We start from the raw sequence: 19,739 nt of genomic DNA, 5'->3' as shown, positions 1-19,739 counted from the left end.
GCTTGGCGTCTGTGGCGCAGAGTGTCTGACATTTCTAGGTTAAGCGCGCATTTAACACACTGCTCTGATTAAAGCGTGCAATCCACAAGCAGGGAAGGAGGGGTGCACTGTGGAGTGAGAGTGCATTAAGCTCTCTGAACCACCACCACTGTCCAGAAGGCGGGACTCGGATCAGTCTAGTCCCCCGCTCTTGCTCTCCTTCTCTAGGAGGAGATCCACTGTATCTAATTAGTGACCCACCTCCAGAACTCTGGTATTTTATGCTTTGGGGTCTGTTTCATCAATATCCAGGTTGTGTGGAATTTACCCGTCTTAGCATTTTTGGAGGTTGGCTTGAGTCAGTATCCAGACAAGACACACCTCCTTGCATTTGGTTGATAGTTTTCTTAGATCTCGTAATCTGTATAAATTCCCTTCGGTTTTTGCTTCCCTTTCTTTTCGCTTTTGAAAACTGGCTTACATCTGAGTTTCTGCGGAAGCAACTAAATTGCCAGAACTTCATCCACATGAGTTTCCTGGAAGGTTTTTGACCAGTTTCCTCTTCTATGAATATTCTCAGGAACCCAAGTTATAATGGTTCCAAAGAACTGACGCTGTCTTCCAGAATGAGCTAAGAGGGCTTCTGTTCATCTAAACTCTGAAACAATCCTGATTTTAAGTCTTTCCAACTCTCTTATGGGCTAACATGAATTACACATTTTTTTTTTAAGATTTTATTTATTTATTTGCCAGAGACAGAGGGAGAGAGAGCGAGCGAGCACAGGCAGACAAAGAGGCAGGCAGAGGCAGAGGGAGAAGCAGGCTCCCTGCCGAGCAAGGAGCCCGATGTGGGACTCAATCCCAGGACCCTGGGATCATGACCTGAGCCGAAAGCAGCTGCTTAACCAACTGAGCCACCCAGGCGTCCCTGAATTACACATTTTTAAAAATCCCCCATTATTTTGTACAGGTAGCTTGGATTTAACCCAGTTCAGAAATAGGTCCCATTTGCTTCTAGAACTGGTTCAATTCCCCCTTTTTTTTCCTCGCTGCAGTCTGTACACTCTCTCATTGGTGACTTTAAGGACCCACCAACTGCTAAGTACCGGGCTGCGCATGTCTTCTTCACGGACTGTAAGTATGGCCAGCAGCTGCCCCCCTGTCCTTCTGGGTTAGCGTTTCTGCCCAGCAACCCTGATCCATAGGGAAGAAATGGGTTGTTGCCATGTTTCTCCTGAGCTTTTATTTTCTCTTCAGAAGATAAATTGCATAAGAGACAAAAATAAACACACACAAAGACAAACCTACTCGGTCATGCAGTTCTTCCTGATGAAAAATAGCATCTTTTCTAAGGACTAGAGGGTTTAATGATGAGAACAATTTTCCAGCTCTAGCTTTGATGTTTCACTGTATAGACTTTCAGGTATCACCATACTGGAGTGTATTTCCATCAGTTTTCTTTTCTTTTTTTTTTAAAGATTTTATTTATTTATTTGACAGAGATCACAAGTAAGCAGAGAGGCAGGCAGAGAGAGAGGAGGAAGCAGGCTCCCTGCTGAGCAGAGAGCCTGATGCGGGGCTTGATCCAATGACCCTGGGATCATGACCTGAGCCAAAGGCAGAGGCTTTAACCCACTGAGCCAGCCAGGCACCCCTCCATCAGTTTTCATACCTAGATAGTCCCATCTGGTGGTGATGGTAGCAGACGGAATTGCTGCTACCATTGCTGTCCTGGAATTCACGTTCGTATTTTATGGAGGCTTTGCGCATGCAGCCTAGTGCAGAATGAGCTTGGTCAGTGAGTGTTAATAGCAAAGAGCGAGGAGTCAGGCTGGCTAGCTTACAGAGTCAGCAACAACAGTGCACCCACTGCTCTTCTCTTTCGCACCACTGAGAAAACGAGAAAGGTTCTTGCAAAGAATAATTGGGTACTATTTGCGTACGCATAAAAAAGGAGCAGAGAGGTGACATTAGCAATAATAAACTGAAAATGCATTTCTGAGAATGCGAAGCCATTTGTTTGGCCCCAGAGAGCCCATGGCAGTCTCGGTTTCCCCACCAAGTGGGTCTCCTCTGCAGCCAAGCTCCTGCAAGGGTCCCGGAGAAATGCCTGCACCACCTTGCCGGCCATTCTGTTTGTCCTCTACATTTTTCATAAATGTGTCAGATGTGTCATGTCTGTTCATATCACAGGACTTTTCCTTATCTCTTTTTAATCACCTCGGCTTTTTCCTTTCCTTGATATCAGAAAGTAGTTTTTATTAGCTCATTAGCTAATATCAGTATCTCAGTACCTCAGTCTTTTTTGCCATTTGCTTCTCTCTTAGATGTTGAGGGCCTTTTAGGTGGTTCTACGTTCCTTTTGTATCCTAGAGATAGGAGATATTCTAGGATGGGACGAACTTTCTAGTTGACTTCTTAAAATGCTATTAAAATAGAAAATCCCCCAGATGTGTGCAACTGTCAAAATGGACCCGCAAGCGGACAGGTGAATCTGTGGTCTTTTGTCCTTCTTGCAGCTTGTCCAGACGCCCTGTTTAATGAGCTGGTGAAATCTCGAGCCGCCAAAGTCATCAAAACTCTGACGGAAATCAACATTGCATTTCTGCCCTACGAGTCCCAGGTGAGGCGGCGTGCGGCGTGCGTAGAAAGTCTGAGTCCTCGCTGCTCTCTCGCAGGAGCTCTGGCACGTCCTGGCGGATGCAGTGGGCAGAGTGGGGGAGGAAGACATGCTATTCTGAATTGCCAAATGACCTGTGTTGTAAGTGCATGTGGATGGAACTGAAACAGAGCTCCTTTCAGGTCTGCCCAAGGCCGTCATCTTTCTGTCCTCTGGTTATTTCTGACTTTTTTTTTTTTTTTAATCCTTTCCTCGTGTCCATTTCATCCCTGCTCACGGTGTTCACTCCTACTGGCTGACTCCTTGAGTCACCAAAGGTAGCCAATCCCAAAAGAGTAGGAAGGAGAGCAGGGGCAGGGATCAGAAGGCACCCATCTGCCGCCCAGGAGCCTGGTGTGTGCAGAGATCTCCTCCCTGAGGCTCTGCGGGAGGAGCAGATGGTAGCCTTCCGCGGCAGCTGTTAACACTTCAGATGCCAGAGTGGTAACAGACCTCTCCCCTTGGGAAAAAAAATAAGTTGTTAAGCCAGTAAAGGTGTAGCTGATTGTGGAGAGCATACAAAATTTCTGCCTTCGTTTTGTAACATTGGTGAACGTGTCTTCTCCCAGCAAACAAGAAACAAAACTAACAGACGCTTAGGTGTTTTGTAAAAGCTGGTTGTGGCTCATGGCATCTTTATAGATCAGCTTCCAGACATCAGAGAGTGATCGGTTCTTGGGTAAGGAGGGATGTAGAACATACAGTGTGAGAATCTACAGAGTCTTTCCCTTAGCACTTAATATCAAACCTGTTTCCAGCTTGAAAGCAGGATTTTTTTCTCTGTGTGAGCCTACCGGGATTAAACAAAACACGACTTTAGCGTTCAATCAGATGACATTTCATATATTTTTGAAAAGTAATAAACGTTTTAACCACAGGTTTTCTAGATAATCGGGGTAGTTTACATAAGTGAGATTCTGAGAAAATACTGATGGTTAATAGACTAGGTAATTTAAGAGGAAATTTTATTCTAGAATAAGAAGAAAAATACTAACAAAGTATTCCTGAGGATAGGGAAGTATTAAATCCATAAAAATCTCCTTTATTTGCCCCCAGTCACAGATGATTTCCACCCTGTTCCTTACTTATAAAAACTAAACCTATAATGGCCCAGAGGTTCTCACACTAACCTCCTCTCCTGTTCTTCTGGCCTCCTCACTGTTCATCAGACACTCTGAGCACAGGCCTGCTGCAGGGCCTTGGCGCTAGCTATTGCCTCCACGTGGAAGTCTCCTGCTGGTGAGAAACTCCTCACCTCCTTCAAGCCCTTGCTCGAACATCACCTTCTCAAGGAGGCCCGCTCTCCTCCCTCCCTGCTGCCCTCCAGCATTCTTTCCCTGCTCTGTTATGTTCTCATACACTTACACCAGTTTCTCACGTAATACAGTTTACTTTTCATTATGCCTATTGTTTATGGTTATGTTATTCTCTTGGAAGACTGCACCTCCTCGAGGACAGTCATGTTTTGGTCACTGATAGTTCCCAAGTGTTTAGCACAATGCCTGTCCTGCAAAAGACACCCAGCACATATCGGTAGACTCACCACCAAGGTTGGAGGAAACTCCCAACAGTTCACCATTCTGGATGCAAACACGATAGATAGAGATCATTTTATTTCTTGTTTCTCTTCCTTCTCAGGTGTATTCCTTGGACTCTGCGGACTCTTTCCAGAGCTTCTACAGTCCCCACAAAGCTCAGATGAAGAATCCCATACTGGAGCGCCTGGCAGAGCAGATTGCAACCCTGTGTGCCACCCTGAAGGAGTACCCAGCGGTGCGGTATCGGGGGTAAGCAGCGCGCCGGGCCGCCCTCCGTGGCCTCCCCTGTGTCCACCAGCCAAGGAGCTTCCTTCCGTCTTGAGATTCCTCTGGCAGTTGCCTCAAGAGGGTTAAGATTTGAGTATCTTGTGCTTATAATCATTCTTCCAATATTTTTGATATTCTCTAAATTTTATTGTGAAATGTAATAATGCATCCAGAAAACGGCATGAAAGATATATATTCAGGGGCTGAATAGCTAACTCTGAACCCCTGTGTAACCACAGCCTAGGCTTCCTGTGGTTTTGTAGCTCTTTCTAACCTTTCAAAACAAATACTGTCTTTGTAAAAGGTATTCTGGAGTAAGATAAAACACAGGGATAATTCCCCAAAGGACATATTCCCCAGATTTTATAAAATCATTCACTTATTACTTGACTGCTCTGTACTAAGTGCTAGGGGGAGTACTTACCTTGAAGGCACAGCCCTGGTGCTTAGAAGCCCTTGATCTGTGTGGAGGGTAGGTAACAGGCATACCAACACGTGTGTGTAAGTGGTGCACACCTGAACCACAGGGTCTGCGAGACCAGAGTCCGAGGACAGGACAAGCCAAAGACCTGGGCATCCAGAGTCAGAAGAGGGTCTTTTGGGCTGAGAGGGTCAAGAAGGGCTTCAGAGTAGAGGTGACATTTAAGCAAGGTCTTGAAGGTAGTTTCGGATTTCAGTAGACCAGTAAGGAGCCACAGGGCACTTTGTGTGGACAGTTGGCTCTTGCCATTGGGATGAACAGAAGTCTGGAGCTGGGAAAGCAAAGGGCAGATTTGAGGAGGATTGGCATTCTGGCCATTTTGGCACAGTGTCTGTGTGGGGCTGTGGGGCAACTCTGAAGCCGTTCCAGGAGGCCCTGGAGGCCATGCTTGGGATTGTGTCTTTCAGTGGTTTTCAGTGGGGACGTCTGGGGGGATTTGCATGGGAGAGTGAGGACAGCAGGGAGACCCAGAGGGGTGACCACTGCAGGGGGAGTGAAGGGCCTGAGCTGGCGTTGCTGAAGATGGAGGTGGCTGCCTGTCCTTACTGACTCCGGGTCTGCTGGAGTGTTGCAGCCGTGGAAAAGCCCCTCCCTCTATTGTTGGTACTGGCTGACCAAAGCCCGGTGGAAATTAAGAAATGGGGGCCTAGGCTATATGTCCTGTTGGGGCCAGGGGAGCTTGGAGTTCATTCATGGGAGGAGGGGTCTGGGAACGGAGCTGCTTGAGCACTGAGCTGGCCAGGAGACAGGCAGCAGCCGCACACTCCTTACCATCGGGAGAAGCCCCGGGAAGTGCTGTCAGGCCGGCCATGGGGAAAGGTTCACAGGCTCTCACTTACATCTTTCTGGCTCTGCCAGCAGAAATAGCACCTGCCAACAACACAAAACAAGACCCAAGAGGATTTGAATTGAGGGAAGTGAGAACGGGGTGGGTGAGACTCAGGCTGATCACGGGAGAAGGGTGGACAGACGGCCAGCAGTCGCTGCTGAAGCGCGGTTGTTTCTGAGGCCAGTGAGAGAGACCGCCTCTATACCCATCTGGATTTTTTTTTTTAAAGGAGCTAGAAAATGTTCCAGGCAGTGAGCAAAGTATTTTATTTGTCATTTAAAATTTTGTATATAGTACATGAATATATTCTCAGAGTAGAACAGTACAGGTGAAGCTTATCTCCATGACCCTCCTCGAACTTCCTGCCTCCGCCCCCAGGGCAGTTGGTGACTTTGGGTGGGCGGGTGCACGGCCAGTTCACTCTGTGTCACTCCTCCTTTGTCAGGGAATACAAGGACAATGCTTTGCTGGCTCAGCTAATCCAGGACAAGCTCGATGCCTACAAAGCCGATGACCCAACGATGGGAGAGGTAAGTCTGGACTTGATCCCGGTGGCTGTCTCGCCTAGTGACCACAGTGTCTGTGTGGCGGTCCTGGGGACAGCGCTGTGGCTCACAGCATGTGCATGGGTGCCTCTGTTCCCGCACACTGGCCTCTGGTAACATGCTTGAGCCCTTGGGTCGGGGGATACAGATTCGGCTCAGTGTAGCCAAGGTGCCAAGCCTGTTTCTGTTGAGACGTTCCCAGTGTTAGCACTGGAAGTCCTGCGTCCTGGGAACCCCCTCAATAGTGCAGTATCAAAGCCAGAAAACTGATGTTGGCACCATCTCAGCCCTTAATCACAGCCGACTAGTTTGTACGTGTGCTCGCATGTGTGGACGGTTCTGTGCGATTTCATCACATGTAGAGACTCACGTAACCCCCACTGCAGGCAGGACCCCACTGTTCTATCACTATCGTAAACTTAAAACTGGAAGTCCCAGGTCCTAGGAACCCCCTGGGTCACCCAGCAGACTGGATGGTGGGTCACCTACTTATAAGTAAATCCAGGTGGTGCTATCTTTCATAAGCTTACCTCGGACCCCGGCCACAGTTTTGGATCGAGTTTAAAGGACCCCTGTTAGGAAATAGACACATTGGATTTTTGCATGGTGTTTACTGGTGTTTCCGTCAAGCAGCAAATGGACTAGTCAGTGCTATTTTAGTAGATTTGATCTCCGAGGTCACTTCGTGGGACTGCTTTGACAGGAGGGGCAGCTGTGCCGGTGGGAGAGGCTGGAGTTGTACAGGCGGCTTGCGGAAGCTTTCCCTGTGTCTGTCCTTCCAGGGCCCAGACAAGGCGCGCTCCCAGCTCCTGATCCTGGACCGCGGCTTCGACCCCAGCTCCCCCGTGCTTCACGAACTGACTTTTCAGGCTATGAGTTATGACCTGCTGCCCATTGAAAACGATGTATACAAGTAAGTGTACAGACCAGGACGGCTTTGCGAACAAACCAAATGCTCCTCTAACCTAAGAGAAAGGATGTCTTTCATCCTCTGGAAAGCGGATGTATTGAAATCGTCTTGCTAATAAGCCTGCAAGCTTTTCTGTGAGTTTCCCAAATCTACCTGGCATTAACAGCCAGGAGCTTGTGCCCCTTTGGGGGAGAACAAGAACTTTAGATCTTTAGTTCATGGCTCACATCACCTCAGCTTACAGCCTGCTTGAGGGTTCATATGTTGGGAGCGTGTTGTCTGTGCGAGCACATATCTTATTCAGAGTTCAAGCTTCTTGTCATGAAATATGGTGATAAAATATATCAGTAGAAGTTTGTTACTGAGTTTTATTTGCAGAGGAGCTGTTTTCTTCATTGTAAACAACACTTTTCTTGGTAACAATCACCCTAAACTCAGTTTCTAAAAACTAATTTTTCTTTTTTTGGAAACAGACTGTATTGTCTTCATGTCATTTGTTTTATAACATGAATCATAAAGATAGTGGTTTCAAAATGAAGGTTCTAAAAATATGACTGTATATCAGTTTTCCTCCCTATTGGTACCCGTAATTCTTGCTTTCCCCTTAGACATTTGTGATTTCACATGTAAAAATATGCCGAGGACCTGTTGCAGGCACCTGATTTTAAAACTGGAAATTTAGGTAGCACACATGTGAGGATGGTGTCAGTCCGTCCCAGGAAGGAGCAAGCATAATCTTTGTTTATTCCTTATAAGTAGCTCTGAACCCACCTGTATCCTGACTTGAGCCCATACCAGCTGACCCTGCAGATTTTATTTTATTTTATTTCTATTTATTTATTTATTTGACAGTGAGAGAGAGAGAGATCACAAGTAGGCAGAGAGGCAGGCGGTCGGGGGGAGCAGGCTCCCCACTGAGCAGAGAGCCCGATGCGGGGCTTGATCCCAGGACCCCGCGATCATGACCTAAGCCGAAGGCAGAGGCTCAACCCACTGAGCCACCCAGGTGCCCCAACCCTGCAGATTTTAAAACAAAACTTCAAGTGCATTGACTCTGGGTCTTTCCCTGCCTGAGAAACTGCTGCTGTGTCAGGTGCTGCGCCTGCACACCTGCCATGGACAGTGACCCATCAGATGGTCGTAGGCCTTGTGGTGGAAACATCCATGAGAACATCTGTCTGCTGAGGACTGTAAGCTCTTGTCTGTTACAAATCAGAGGGGGCTGGATGAATTTCATGGGGAATATCTCCTCCCTAGGTACGAGACGAGCGGCATCGGAGAGGCACGGGTGAAGGAAGTGCTCCTGGACGAGGATGATGACCTCTGGATAGCACTGCGCCACAAGCACATCGCAGAAGTGTCCCAGTAAGAGCCCTTGCCCCCGCCCCTCCCCAGGGACCCCAGCCAGCCCCCCAGCCCAGCTCCAGGGCTCACCCCAGAGTACAGGGCGAAACCTTTCTCCGGGTGGCAGTTGCTGATGTGCACACCCCCGGCAACTTGCGCAGAGCTGCTCAGTGGATGACTTCACAGCGAGCCGACTGTGCTGATGAATCCCTTCTAATCCCAGCCCCAGCCGCACAAGCTTCACCAAGTGAGAAAACCCACTCTGTGTTCAGGTTGCTCTTAGTATTTTTAGGAAACATCCATGGCTTTCAGGAAATGCTTTGTGAACACTAAATGTTTAAAGCCAGTCCCTGGGGCGCCGGGCTGGCTCAGTCAGTAGAACATGCGACTCTTGACCTAAGGTTCATGAGTTCAAGCCCACGTTGGACATGGAGCTTACTTAAAAATCAAGCAAGCAAGCAAGCAAGCAAGGAAGCCAGTTTCTTCCATTGGAAGATCCAGATTCCGCTGCATCAATTTGATTTTCTTTTATATAGCTGATGGGTAATCTTCTTCCACTATTGTCATCCCTAAAATTTCCAAGCAAGAGCTGATGTGTATATATGGAACCTGTACCTTGCTCTGAAAATGTTTCAAACTCCTAAATTTTTTTTTTCTTTTTAGATTTTGTTTATTTATTAGAGAGAGAGAGAGCTCAAGCAGGGGTGGAGGGGCAGAAGTAGAGGGAGAAGAAGACTCCCCGCTGAGAAGGGAGTTCCACCAGACCAGTGTGGGGTTTGAGCCTAGGACCCCAAGACCATGACCCACCTACTGAGTCACTCAGGTGCCCCTAACACCTGAATGTGTTTAACACCAGATAGCAATTCTGCTTTTGCAGAAAGACATTTTATTACATTGAGTTGGTGATATCCTCAGTATATTCACAAGAAAGAATGGGAAAATAACATAGCCTGGATAGTTCAGTTGTTCAAAAAAGTGGTCCCCAAACTTTTTGGATCACTCAGTCTTAGGAAAATGTTGCTTCCTATTTCTAATATGCAAGTTTATTTATGAATTAAGTATATAATTAATTGTAAAATATATGTTTTATAGTATATAGAAACATATGAATTTAAGAAGAATAGAGTAAAATAAACATAAATAGATGTACTAATAATTTCTTCTCTCAGATAATCCCATACACACACATGTGCGCGCACACACACACCCCTGAGACCCTGGTTTAGAATGTTAGTTAGGAAAGTCTTGTATCCCTCTCTCTCTTCTTCAAAAATCACTTTAAGGGGCACCTTGGTGGCTCAGTCTGTTAAGTGTCTGCCTTTGGCTCGGATCATGATCCCAGGGTCCTGGGATGGAGCCCCACATCAGTCTCCCTGCTCAGTGGGGAGTCGCTTCTCCCTCTCCCTCTGCCACTCCCCCTCCCTGTGCTCTCCTGCTCTCTCTCTGTCAAATAAATGAATAAAATCTTTCTTTAGAAAAATCACTTTAAGTGCATACCTTACTGGCAGGGAAAGTTGCCACATGTTCCTAAAGGAAGACTCACACGGCTTCTGTAGCATCCACGTGGAGGCCCAAGGTATTGCTGTGAAACTTAGCTGCCTCCTTTTGTCTTCTAGGGAAGTCACCCGTTCCCTGAAAGATTTTTCTTCCAGCAAGAGAATGAACACTGGAGAGAAGGTAAACACGTCATTTAGGCTAATCACTGTCTTCTCTTTGGGAGCTGGCTGGCAGGGCGCCTCCTTGGGACAAGACTAGGGAGTTAGGGGGTCATCATCCCCGCTTTTTTTTTTTTTTTTAAAGATTTTATTTATTTATTTGACAGACAGAGATCACAAGTAGGCAGAGAAGCCGGCAGAGAGAGAGGAGGAAGCAGGCTCCCTGCCGAGCAGAGAGCCCGATGTGGGGTTTGGTCCTAGGACCCTGAGATCATGACCGGAGCCGAAGGCAGAGGCTTTAACCCACTGAGCCACCCAGGCACCCCGCATAATGCCCTCTTTATCTAATATCACTTTGTCTTATTTTTGCCTTCAAGGTTGAGATCAAAGCCTCCATCTTTTGATGTTTGTAGAGTCTTCATTTTGTTACTCTGCAGATTAATCTTCACTATTGTAGATCGTAATTCAGTTTAAGCCAGAGAACCATGAAACCGTTTTTTAGCTTGTGGTAGAATTGGAACTCATAACTTGCCCAGTTTTCTCCTTACCCTGACTGTTCGTCAGAGGTGGCTTAGCCATCGTGGCCAAGGCAAATACAGCTCTGACTGTGTCACTCCCTTGCTTAACACCATTTGGTGACTCTGTTCCCAGTAGAATCAAGTCTCACCCATGGACACACCTTACAGCACTGGGCCATCAGGCCTGCCCCCCACCCTCTTGCAACCACCACCTTGCTCCAGTCATGCCTGAGTTCCTTGCCTGGGCCTTGCCTCGTGAAGTCCTGGTCCTTAGGCTCAGGCATCATTTTCTCAGGAAAACCTTCCCCACTCCTCCCTAGACCAGTGAGGGGCCTCTATGCACTTATGCACCCACATTCATGATTTTCTGAAGTCGGAATGGCTCCTCTGCTAGACGGTAGCTCTGCAAAGGCAAGAATTTCTCTTTTTTGTTTGTTTTGTTCTTGTATCTCCAGCACCTAACCTGGCATATAGTGGTAATTCAGTAAATTTTTGTTGGATAAGAATGGATTTAGGTGGGCCACACAGTTTAGCAAGTAAACAGACCCCTTTCACCTGTCAAGATGCACATCTCAGCCCTTTCCCACCTTCTTCCTACCTGTCTACACAACTGTAGCCTTTCTGCTGGGATGAAATGGGAACTCAGTTTCAAGACTGCTTGAGCTGAGTATGCAGAAAAGCAGCTCAGAGAAGACCAGTTGCTCTTTCCTGGCAAAAACTATGCTCTCAGTAACTTTCTAGTCCAATAAATAAAACATAATTGCTACACTTTGGAGTTCAGTTCCCCACCTAGAAGATACTCATGGTATTTGGATCAATAATTTTTTGAACCAGAGGCCTGGAAATCCAAACCCTCAGTGATCTCAGGTTTAACAGATTAATTTTGAGAATTTCTGAGCATGCTTTTGGGAAGTCTGGTGCTGGCTACTGTCCTGCCCTGTGCCCACCACCCTTGCACAGCCTCTTAGGTCAAGGCCATTGGACTGAGATTATATATTTTCCTTCCCCTTGTAGACCACCATGCGGGACCTGTCCCAGATGTTGAAGAAGATGCCCCAGTACCAGAAAGAGCTCAGCAAGGTATGACGATCCCAAAGAATGGATTTGAATCTTGAGGATATCAGCAGTTGCAGTAAGACCTCTCAGAGCCTCACTGACTGATACATTGAAATCCACAGGTTTTTAATCAACTTCCAGTTTTACTAGGAAAAGCTGAAAGGCTGGATAGCTTATTTGCTATGACTTTCTTTCCTCCTCTTCATCTTTGTCTCTCTATATCCTTCAGTTCCTCACATCACAGGCCCCTACCCTGGGCTGCTTGAGCGTGTTCATGACGTGGCAGCTGGCCTCCCCCGGCGTGAATGACCTGAGGGAGAGAGCCAGGAGGGAGTCACAGAGCCTTTTCCATCCTGACCTGGGGTGTCCTACATCATGTCCTCCACACTCTCTGTTAGAAGCAAGTCTGAATCCCACTGATGCCCAAGGAGGGAGGAGTTAAGCTCCACCTCCCAGAAGGAGGGCTCTCCGAGAACTCGGGGGCACACTTAGAACGATCATAACACCCCACCCCCATAAAGGATTCCTCCCTCCACTTGCCTCCTTGAGAATGTGGCTTGTCCCCCTCTCTCGACACACAGAATTTTCTGTCATGATGTGTGCGTTCCTGCTGGAATGCACGTTTTATCCCCTTAATGAGGCTGGCATCTCCCCGTTGCACTGCCTAGTGTTTATACGTAGTAGGAGCTCAGGAAATATGGCACAAGCCAGTGAGTGATTTCTTGATCACACATTCTCTGCTTTTTCCCAGTATTCGACTCACCTGCACCTGGCTGAGGACTGCATGAAGCATTACCAAGGCACCGTGGATAAACTCTGCCGGGTAGAGCAGGTAGGAACCTTTCCTTCTCTTTCTGCCATGACCATTGACCCAGCTGAATTGTAACGTCTGACCTTGAACATCCTGCAGAATCATAGGATATAGAAGTCTACTAGATCACGTTGTCTCAACTCTGGAGCCAATCAGTGCACTTCCGCTCTCAATGGTAGGGACTAGATTGGTCTGGAATGCTGTGTCATTTGGATTTTGCATGTCTGACTTTCTACTGGCTCCCCGGAATGTCTAGAGAGATATATGGATCTCTGAACCCTATACTGACAAGGCCGGCTGAGTTTTATATTCTGAGTGTATTTTTCTCCTGCCGTGGCCACACCAGCTTTGGAGACCTAGATGCTGAGAAAAGCTAGTGCAGTAGAATGTCATAAACTCACTCACAGCCTCCCTGATCACGATTAGGACTGAAAATCAGCAGTTTGGGATGTGAGTTTTATCTCTGTCACTGATTTGTTTGATGTGCCATTTCTGCTTTATTTTCCTCATCTGCAAAGGGAAGTAATGATGTTGCCACATTTTCCAGGAGTGTTGTGTGGAGTCACTAAACTTGGCCTTCCGTTTTCCGAGTATGAGAACGTTCCTTAGCTAGGGCCAGCTGCTACGGCAAGGGAGGGCATTAGGTGAGCGTGAAGCCTCAGTGGGAAAGAACAGCTCGGGTTCTCGGTGTGCAGCTGAGATTTACAAATTCTGGTGTGATGTGACAGGCCAGCTTGGGTTTGTCGGACCTGTCCTGATTCACTGACACTTTTCCAAGAGGAGGTGACCCTGAGAGAGTCCGTCAGTTTCAAGGACAATCTTGGCAAGCACAGGGTATCCTCTCCAAAAGAACTGGATTGTCCAGAAATAGGGTATCCCTACATCAGTAAAAATGTGGTCAAGGTGAATCCTTGGCAAAGTACTTTTTTTCGGAAGTGTTCCATAGTATTTGTTGAACTTGTTACATTGAAATGGCCCTTTAGAGAGTATTAGACTCCGTCCCGCTGAACAAACAACTTTGAGGCTGGTGGTAGCTCTGAGAGGTGAAGGGGTCAGGGGGCGCTCACCTTCCTCAACCCGGACAGACCACGAACTCGAGACTGAGACAGTTGTGGACTCGTGGGGTCTTAGAGGTGGGAATCTTCATGAAGGCCAGTCCTGTCCAGGCTCCGGGGGGAGTGGCAGCCGCTGGCCTCTGAGAACAGAGTGAAGGGTTCTTGGTTTGCTGAGGCCTGTGTGCCACCCTCTCTGGCCCCTCCACCGCAGATCTGACCGTTGCCCGAGTCCTGAAGCGGGGCATCCTGATGCTCTCTCTCGTCCTCCTTTTGCCAGCCCCTTTCTCCCCCTTCATCTGCCTGGGTTGGATTTGTGGTTCAGGAGTCCTTGTTTTCTTCCTCGCCCTAAAAGTGGTTGGAAGATTAAAAACAGGTCAAAAACCTAGAGTAGCTAAAACTCAAAAAGCATGTCTTGCAGCGCCAACGGGGAGCATGGGAAGAGTCTAGCCTGGCAGCGGCCCCTTAAAATGCCAAAGCTTGTCCGGTGTGGGAAGTGCAGCTCTTTCAGCCCTGATTCCTCAGCAGGGCTTCGTACATCTAGAGGCCCCACCAGGATTGAGGCTTGACCTGAGGAGTTGGCGCAGGTACGCTGCTACTCACCCGGAGGGAGCTGCCTGCCTTCAAAGATGGCAGAAAAAAATCACGGTGGTTTCTGTTTTTGCAAAGTGAACCCTGGGGCTGTCAACACTTCTCACTGACGCCGTAGGAAACAATGCTGATGACACCAGTGCTGAGGACGGGGCGTCGTGAAGCAGAAGCCCCTACATAGGACCTTCCCCAGCCAAGGGACAAATCCCACTTACGGACCACCAACTGTCTAATAGTTCCCATCCACCAAGACTGTCCCCACACATGGGGCCAACGTCATGTGTTTTCTGCAGGACCTGGCCATGGGCACAGATGCTGAAGGGGAGAAGATCAAGGACCCCATGAGAGCCATCGTCCCCATTCTGCTGGATGCAAATGTCAGCACTTACGACAAAATCCGCATCATCCTTCTCTACATCTTTTTGAAGAATGGTAGGAACGGTGGGACAGAGAAGGGGGAGAGGCCCTTCCTTGGGCCAACGAGGCAGGTGGGAGAGAGAAGACAAAGTGGAAAAGTAGTTTAGGAGACATGGACAGGGGATTCAATACGGAGATCCTGGGGGCTCTTTACCCTTGGGGAGATGTAAGCAAATGAGTTGCAGCTGGAGGCAATGAATTCCAGAGGGAATAAAGCTGTGGCATCCGTGGAAGGGCTGGATGGGAGTAGGGAGAGGCCACTGACCGCAAAGCCAGTTTGTGAGGGCACGTCTCCAGATGCTTGCGTCACATTGGTAATCTCTGCCTTTAAATAGCTGATTTTTACCCACATCATAGTTGCCCATAAGTGTCCGCTGTGCAGGAGATGGACACTGAGACTCTTGACTTAAGTGTGGGTGGGGTGGGCAGGGGTGGCTGGGAACCAGGAGACAGATGGAAAGAAATATAGACCATAATGGGGCCGTTGCTGTTGGTCATAGCCTGGGACAGAGTGGCTAGAATGGAATCGAAATGCTGATTTTGTCCTCATCTTGTAGTAAAGTTGATGTGGTGAAGATTCATTTCTGGTCACTCTGAGAAGAATGGGCACAGTCCCACCAAGGTGATCGGCTCTGCTTCTGACTGTGTCATCACACAGTGGCCAGGTGCGGTGACCGGGGGTTTTGTTCTCACAGGCATCACTGAGGAGAACCTGAATAAACTGATCCAGCACGCCCAGATCCCCCCGGAGGACAGCGAGATCATCACCAACATGGCTCACCTGGGAGTGCCCATCGTCACTGATGTAAGGGGCCAGCCTTGCCTATGGGGAGGGAGAGGCAGAAGGGAAGCTGTTGTCTTTTCTTTTCTCCCCTGATTTACTTAAGGTGACTTGTGATACACTCAACACTGAGAAAGAGAAAGCATAAAATTGGAGGGAATAAAGGCATAGAGATGTACTAAAATAGAAGTGTAACTCCCAGAACCAGGATTTGTACAGAGTCATTAAAGCTGAGCTGTTTTTTTTCTGAAACCGGCCCCAGACAGGAGTCCCGCCAGCTTCATCCTCTGGGTCTTGAGGTCAGTCTGGCTCGGCACACCTTTGCACACCCAGGTCTAGCATCTTCTGTGAGGGCAAGAACACAATGCTTAGCATCAAGCAGGTTTGCCACTTGGTCCTTCACTGGTGATGATTCAGAACCAGGCCAGGACAGGGTGTCTGGGAAGCCCAGCCACACAGCACAGGGACTCCAGAACTGGAGGAGGAGGCCTGAGCCCTCTTCAGAGCTCTCTGCTAGGAACCTCAGTGTATAGCTTCTTCCTAGGGTTGTCAGTCACACAGCAGTGCCCTAACGCTGGAGTTGAAATTGTACTTCTTTTGGAATCTTAGAGTCAAAAACTTTGTCCTGGAGTCCAGACCAGGGACCTAGAACTGGATATAGTTTGGTGTTTTTAGACCTTTGTTCACAAGAGGCACCCAAATAGGAGTGGAGATGGTTTACTTGTGTACCTGGACTGTTGAAGCAAAATCAAAGACCAAGTCCTATCTAAAGCAGCATTTTCTCCTATAACTAAAGCAAACTATGTTTGTAACAATCAGGATTTTTTTTTTTTTTCCAAGATTTTATTTATTTTACAGAGACGGGAGGCAGGGAGAGAGAGAGTGTATTTGCCAGTTGGGGGAGGGGCAGACGGAGAAGGAATCTCAAGCAGACTCCCCGCTGAGCACAGAGCCTGAAGCGGGGCTCAATCCCATGACCCTGTGATCATGACCTGAGCTGAAACCAAGAGTTAGACGCTTGACTGACTGAGCCTCCCGGGGCCCCACTACCAGGATTTATCTGAATGCCACTTATATGTTTGATCCACATTTGCCATTTTTAATGGCTTTAAAGAACCAAGTTTGCTCCAAATTCTTGGGCAAAAGCCTAAGGGGCACATGCGGAACTTTTCCAGGAAAACCCCTCCCACTTTGTACTCTGCCTGTGCTGACTCTCGGAAGGAGTCCTCAGGAGCAATTTCCAAGGGCCAGCAAAGTCTCAGGGGCCCAAATGACCCATGACTCCGTCTAATCTCACATGTGTTTGCCCTCAGTCCACACTGCGCCGTAGGAGCAAGCCAGAGCGGAAGGAGCGCATCAGCGAGCAGACCTACCAGCTCTCGCGGTGGACTCCGATCATTAAAGACATCATGGAGGTCAGCAAGGAAGGGCTGTGTGGGTGTGGGGGCGATAGCCAGGGCCAGGGCTCTTCACGTCCAAGCCTAGAGGCCTGCGGCTTCACCTGCTGTGGGGCGGCGGGGATAGCTCGGGCTTATCTGTCCAGGAGGATTTGTATCCGATCTTAGGGCTCTTTTAGGCCCCACAGCCTTGTCCTGAGGGTTTAGGAAGAGGCTATCAGATGCAGACCCCCATGACCCCTATGACATAGCCCCATAGTAGAGACCCCTTGATGGTGCTGTATCCAAAGAACCAAACACATCCCAGCATGTACACGTCAGATGGGTAGCAGGTGCCCCTCCAAGGGTGCAGGTGTGGAGTGGCCTTAGGGATGCGACCTGAGCCGGTCCCTCCCTAAGACTCCGCATCAGTCAGGGACCCCACAGGCGTGTTTCTGCCTCTGCTCTTCTGTTCACATCCATCCCTTGCCTGTGGTGCTCTCCCTCTCCACTTCTGAGCCCTGCCTTCCTTCAAAGTCCCCGTCAGCTCTGACTGTTCCCGCACACTGCCCCTGTCTGACCGCCCAGCACCACAGAGGCTGCCCCGGTCTCCTGTAGTGTGTGTCAGGGATACCCTTTACGTATACGTATCCGTTCAGTGTTTGGCGTCAGCTTTTTATACCTCGGCCTCTGCCTTCACCTCGTGTCCTTTGGCTCAGTGCCTTGCATATAGTACATGTTTCGTATTTGTGAATGTGAGTTGTCCTTCTGCTCTCTGTTTGTAGCTCAGAGAAACCCTGCTTAGAATCCTGCCTCATAGATCTCTGGCGTGGGTCTTGGAGCTACGCTGTCCAGCTCCTGCTCTCTATAGGTGGACAAGACTGGGGTCCTGACAATGAAGGGACTTTCCCAGAATTCCTTTGTCAATTCAAACAGTCCATGTTCCTGCTGACTTATATGTTAAAATAAGTATATTTTAAATGGGTGTACTGAGTCAACTTCCTATTTTTAAACCCACAATCCCAAAGGATGGGTGAACATGAACATCGAGAAACCAATCACATTTCTTTGCCGTGTAATTAAAGCCCACCCCTCTGTCTCATGTGCTCCTTTGTCCTCTGCTTCCTTTTCCTTCCCCTCCCCCCAGCCCCCTGAAGACATGTGTAGGCTTCACATGGTAGCTGTTAAGAGGAGTGGAGATTTCTAGGCAGCAGGAGGTGCATAGCTGGAATCCACCCACCACATAATTAAACCCTTGGAAAACTGAAGGTGTAAGGTTTGGTCTTGCCTGTGAGATCTGCCTGTGCCTAGATTCTACAAGACTGAAGGCAAGTGTCAGGATTTTTTTGGACAGAATGCGGCATCCGCACCTCACATAGAATATAAAAGAAAAAGAAAAAACAGAAGAGAAGCAAGGAAAATTAATGTGGTCTGGTTTTGCTTAAGGTTATTTTTTTTAATAATCTCTGCACCCAACATGGGCCTTGGATTCAGGACCCCAAGGTCAAGAGTCGCCTGCTCTTCCAACTGAGCCAACCAGGCTCCCCACTGCAGTTTTTATTTTTTAAACTTCTCTTAAAGAAGCAGACCTGCAGACTGATCTCAGTGCACCAGCCTGTTGTAGAGCGTCTGGCCCTGCGGAGCACAACACGAGGCATCTGCAACGGGCAGCAGGGCGGGGGAGCTCTGGTCGTTGCAGACTTGGCCGTGTCACTGTGCTAAGGGACTTGTTCTTTGAATCATCTTGCCTTGGTTCTGTCAGCCCTTCTCAAACAAATGGCAAAATCCAAGGATCTGTCTCTTTTCTTTCCAGGACACTATTGAAGACAAACTTGATACCAAGCACTACCCTTACATCTCTACGCGCTCCTCTGCCTCCTTTAGTACCACCGCAGTCAGGTGAGTGAGAACCCTGAGCCAGCGAGGGGGAGAAGTGGGACCATCTCTGGTACATTGTCAGCCACAAGGTAGTTCTGTTAGGAAGCAGCAGTATCCACAGGAACCCTCCCACTGTTTCTCATCACAGCCGGAGCGCAGGCCCTTCACCCTCCGGCTCCCACTCCACTCTGACTCATTCCTTACTCCTCCCTTCGTTCTCTCCACTTCTGCCATGCTAGCTTCCTTCTCTGCATACAGGCTTACTTCTGCCTCAGGACCTTTGCACTTGCTTTCCCCTCTGCCTGAAATGATCTGTCCCCAGTATACCTACTGGTATATCTACGTGGCTTGCCCCTTATCTCCTCCACCTTCCCTAACTATCCTTTTAGACATTACACTACACCAGTGTTCCTAGCTGCGCTATTCATAACAGCTCATAAGTGGAAACCACCCAAATTTCCTTCAACAGATAAATGGGTAAACAAAACATGGTGTGTCCATACAATGGAATATTACCCAGCCAAAGAAAGGAATGAAGCACTGACATGTGCCACAACATAGGTGAAGCCTGGAAACACTATATGAAGTGTAAGAAGCCAGTCACAAAAGTCCACACGTTGAAATGTTCAGAGTGGGCAAGCCTGTAGAGACAGAAAGTAGAAGAGAGATTGCTGGGGATGGGGAGTGACTGCTAATGGCTATGGACTTTCTTTCTGGGGTGATGAAAATAGCCTGAAATTGACTGGTGACGGTCCATGGTTCTGTGACTGTACTGAAGACCACCGAATTGCACGTATTGAATGAGGGAATTGCAGGACGTGAATTATCTCTCACTAAAGGTGTTACAGAAAATAAAGAAAAAAAGTGCTAGCCTCCCCCCCAGTACCTCGTCTCCCCTGTTCCATTTCTGTCCTCTCCGTAGTTTAAACCAGCACGACATCAAGTGTTTGCGTTTCTCTTGTTTACGGCCAATCTCCCCCAGCTAGAATGTCAGCCTTGTGAGAGTGAGGATTTGTGTTGCTTAAACAGAGCCTGGCACAAAGTAGATGCTC

General features: G+C 48.3%; 1 protein-coding gene across 3 annotated transcripts in view; it reads left to right on the top strand.

Moving 5' to 3' along the window:
- Nucleotides 1–19,739, top strand: part of STXBP1 (syntaxin binding protein 1) — a 73,035-nt gene that overhangs the window by 42,434 nt on the left and 10,862 nt on the right. For all 3 annotated transcript variants that reach the window (XM_032306936.1, XM_032306935.1, XM_032306934.1), the window contains exons 5-17: nucleotides 1,035–1,113; nucleotides 2,499–2,602; nucleotides 4,277–4,425; nucleotides 6,199–6,283; nucleotides 7,081–7,211; nucleotides 8,466–8,573; nucleotides 10,169–10,229; nucleotides 11,740–11,805; nucleotides 12,533–12,613; nucleotides 14,529–14,667; nucleotides 15,348–15,457; nucleotides 16,747–16,848; nucleotides 18,623–18,708. In XM_032306936.1, the coding sequence (XP_032162827.1) occupies nucleotides 1,035–1,113; nucleotides 2,499–2,602; nucleotides 4,277–4,425; nucleotides 6,199–6,283; nucleotides 7,081–7,211; nucleotides 8,466–8,573; nucleotides 10,169–10,229; nucleotides 11,740–11,805; nucleotides 12,533–12,613; nucleotides 14,529–14,667; nucleotides 15,348–15,457; nucleotides 16,747–16,848; nucleotides 18,623–18,708 (1,301 nt within the window). The remainder of the gene's footprint in view (nucleotides 1–1,034; nucleotides 1,114–2,498; nucleotides 2,603–4,276; nucleotides 4,426–6,198; nucleotides 6,284–7,080; nucleotides 7,212–8,465; nucleotides 8,574–10,168; nucleotides 10,230–11,739; nucleotides 11,806–12,532; nucleotides 12,614–14,528; nucleotides 14,668–15,347; nucleotides 15,458–16,746; nucleotides 16,849–18,622; nucleotides 18,709–19,739) is intronic.

Source organism: Mustela erminea, chromosome 12 (assembly GCF_009829155.1).
Source record: "Mustela erminea isolate mMusErm1 chromosome 12, mMusErm1.Pri, whole genome shotgun sequence".
Classification (NCBI taxonomy): Eukaryota; Metazoa; Chordata; class Mammalia; order Carnivora; family Mustelidae; genus Mustela; species Mustela erminea.
This window is presented reverse-complemented; position numbering and strand designations above follow the sequence as displayed.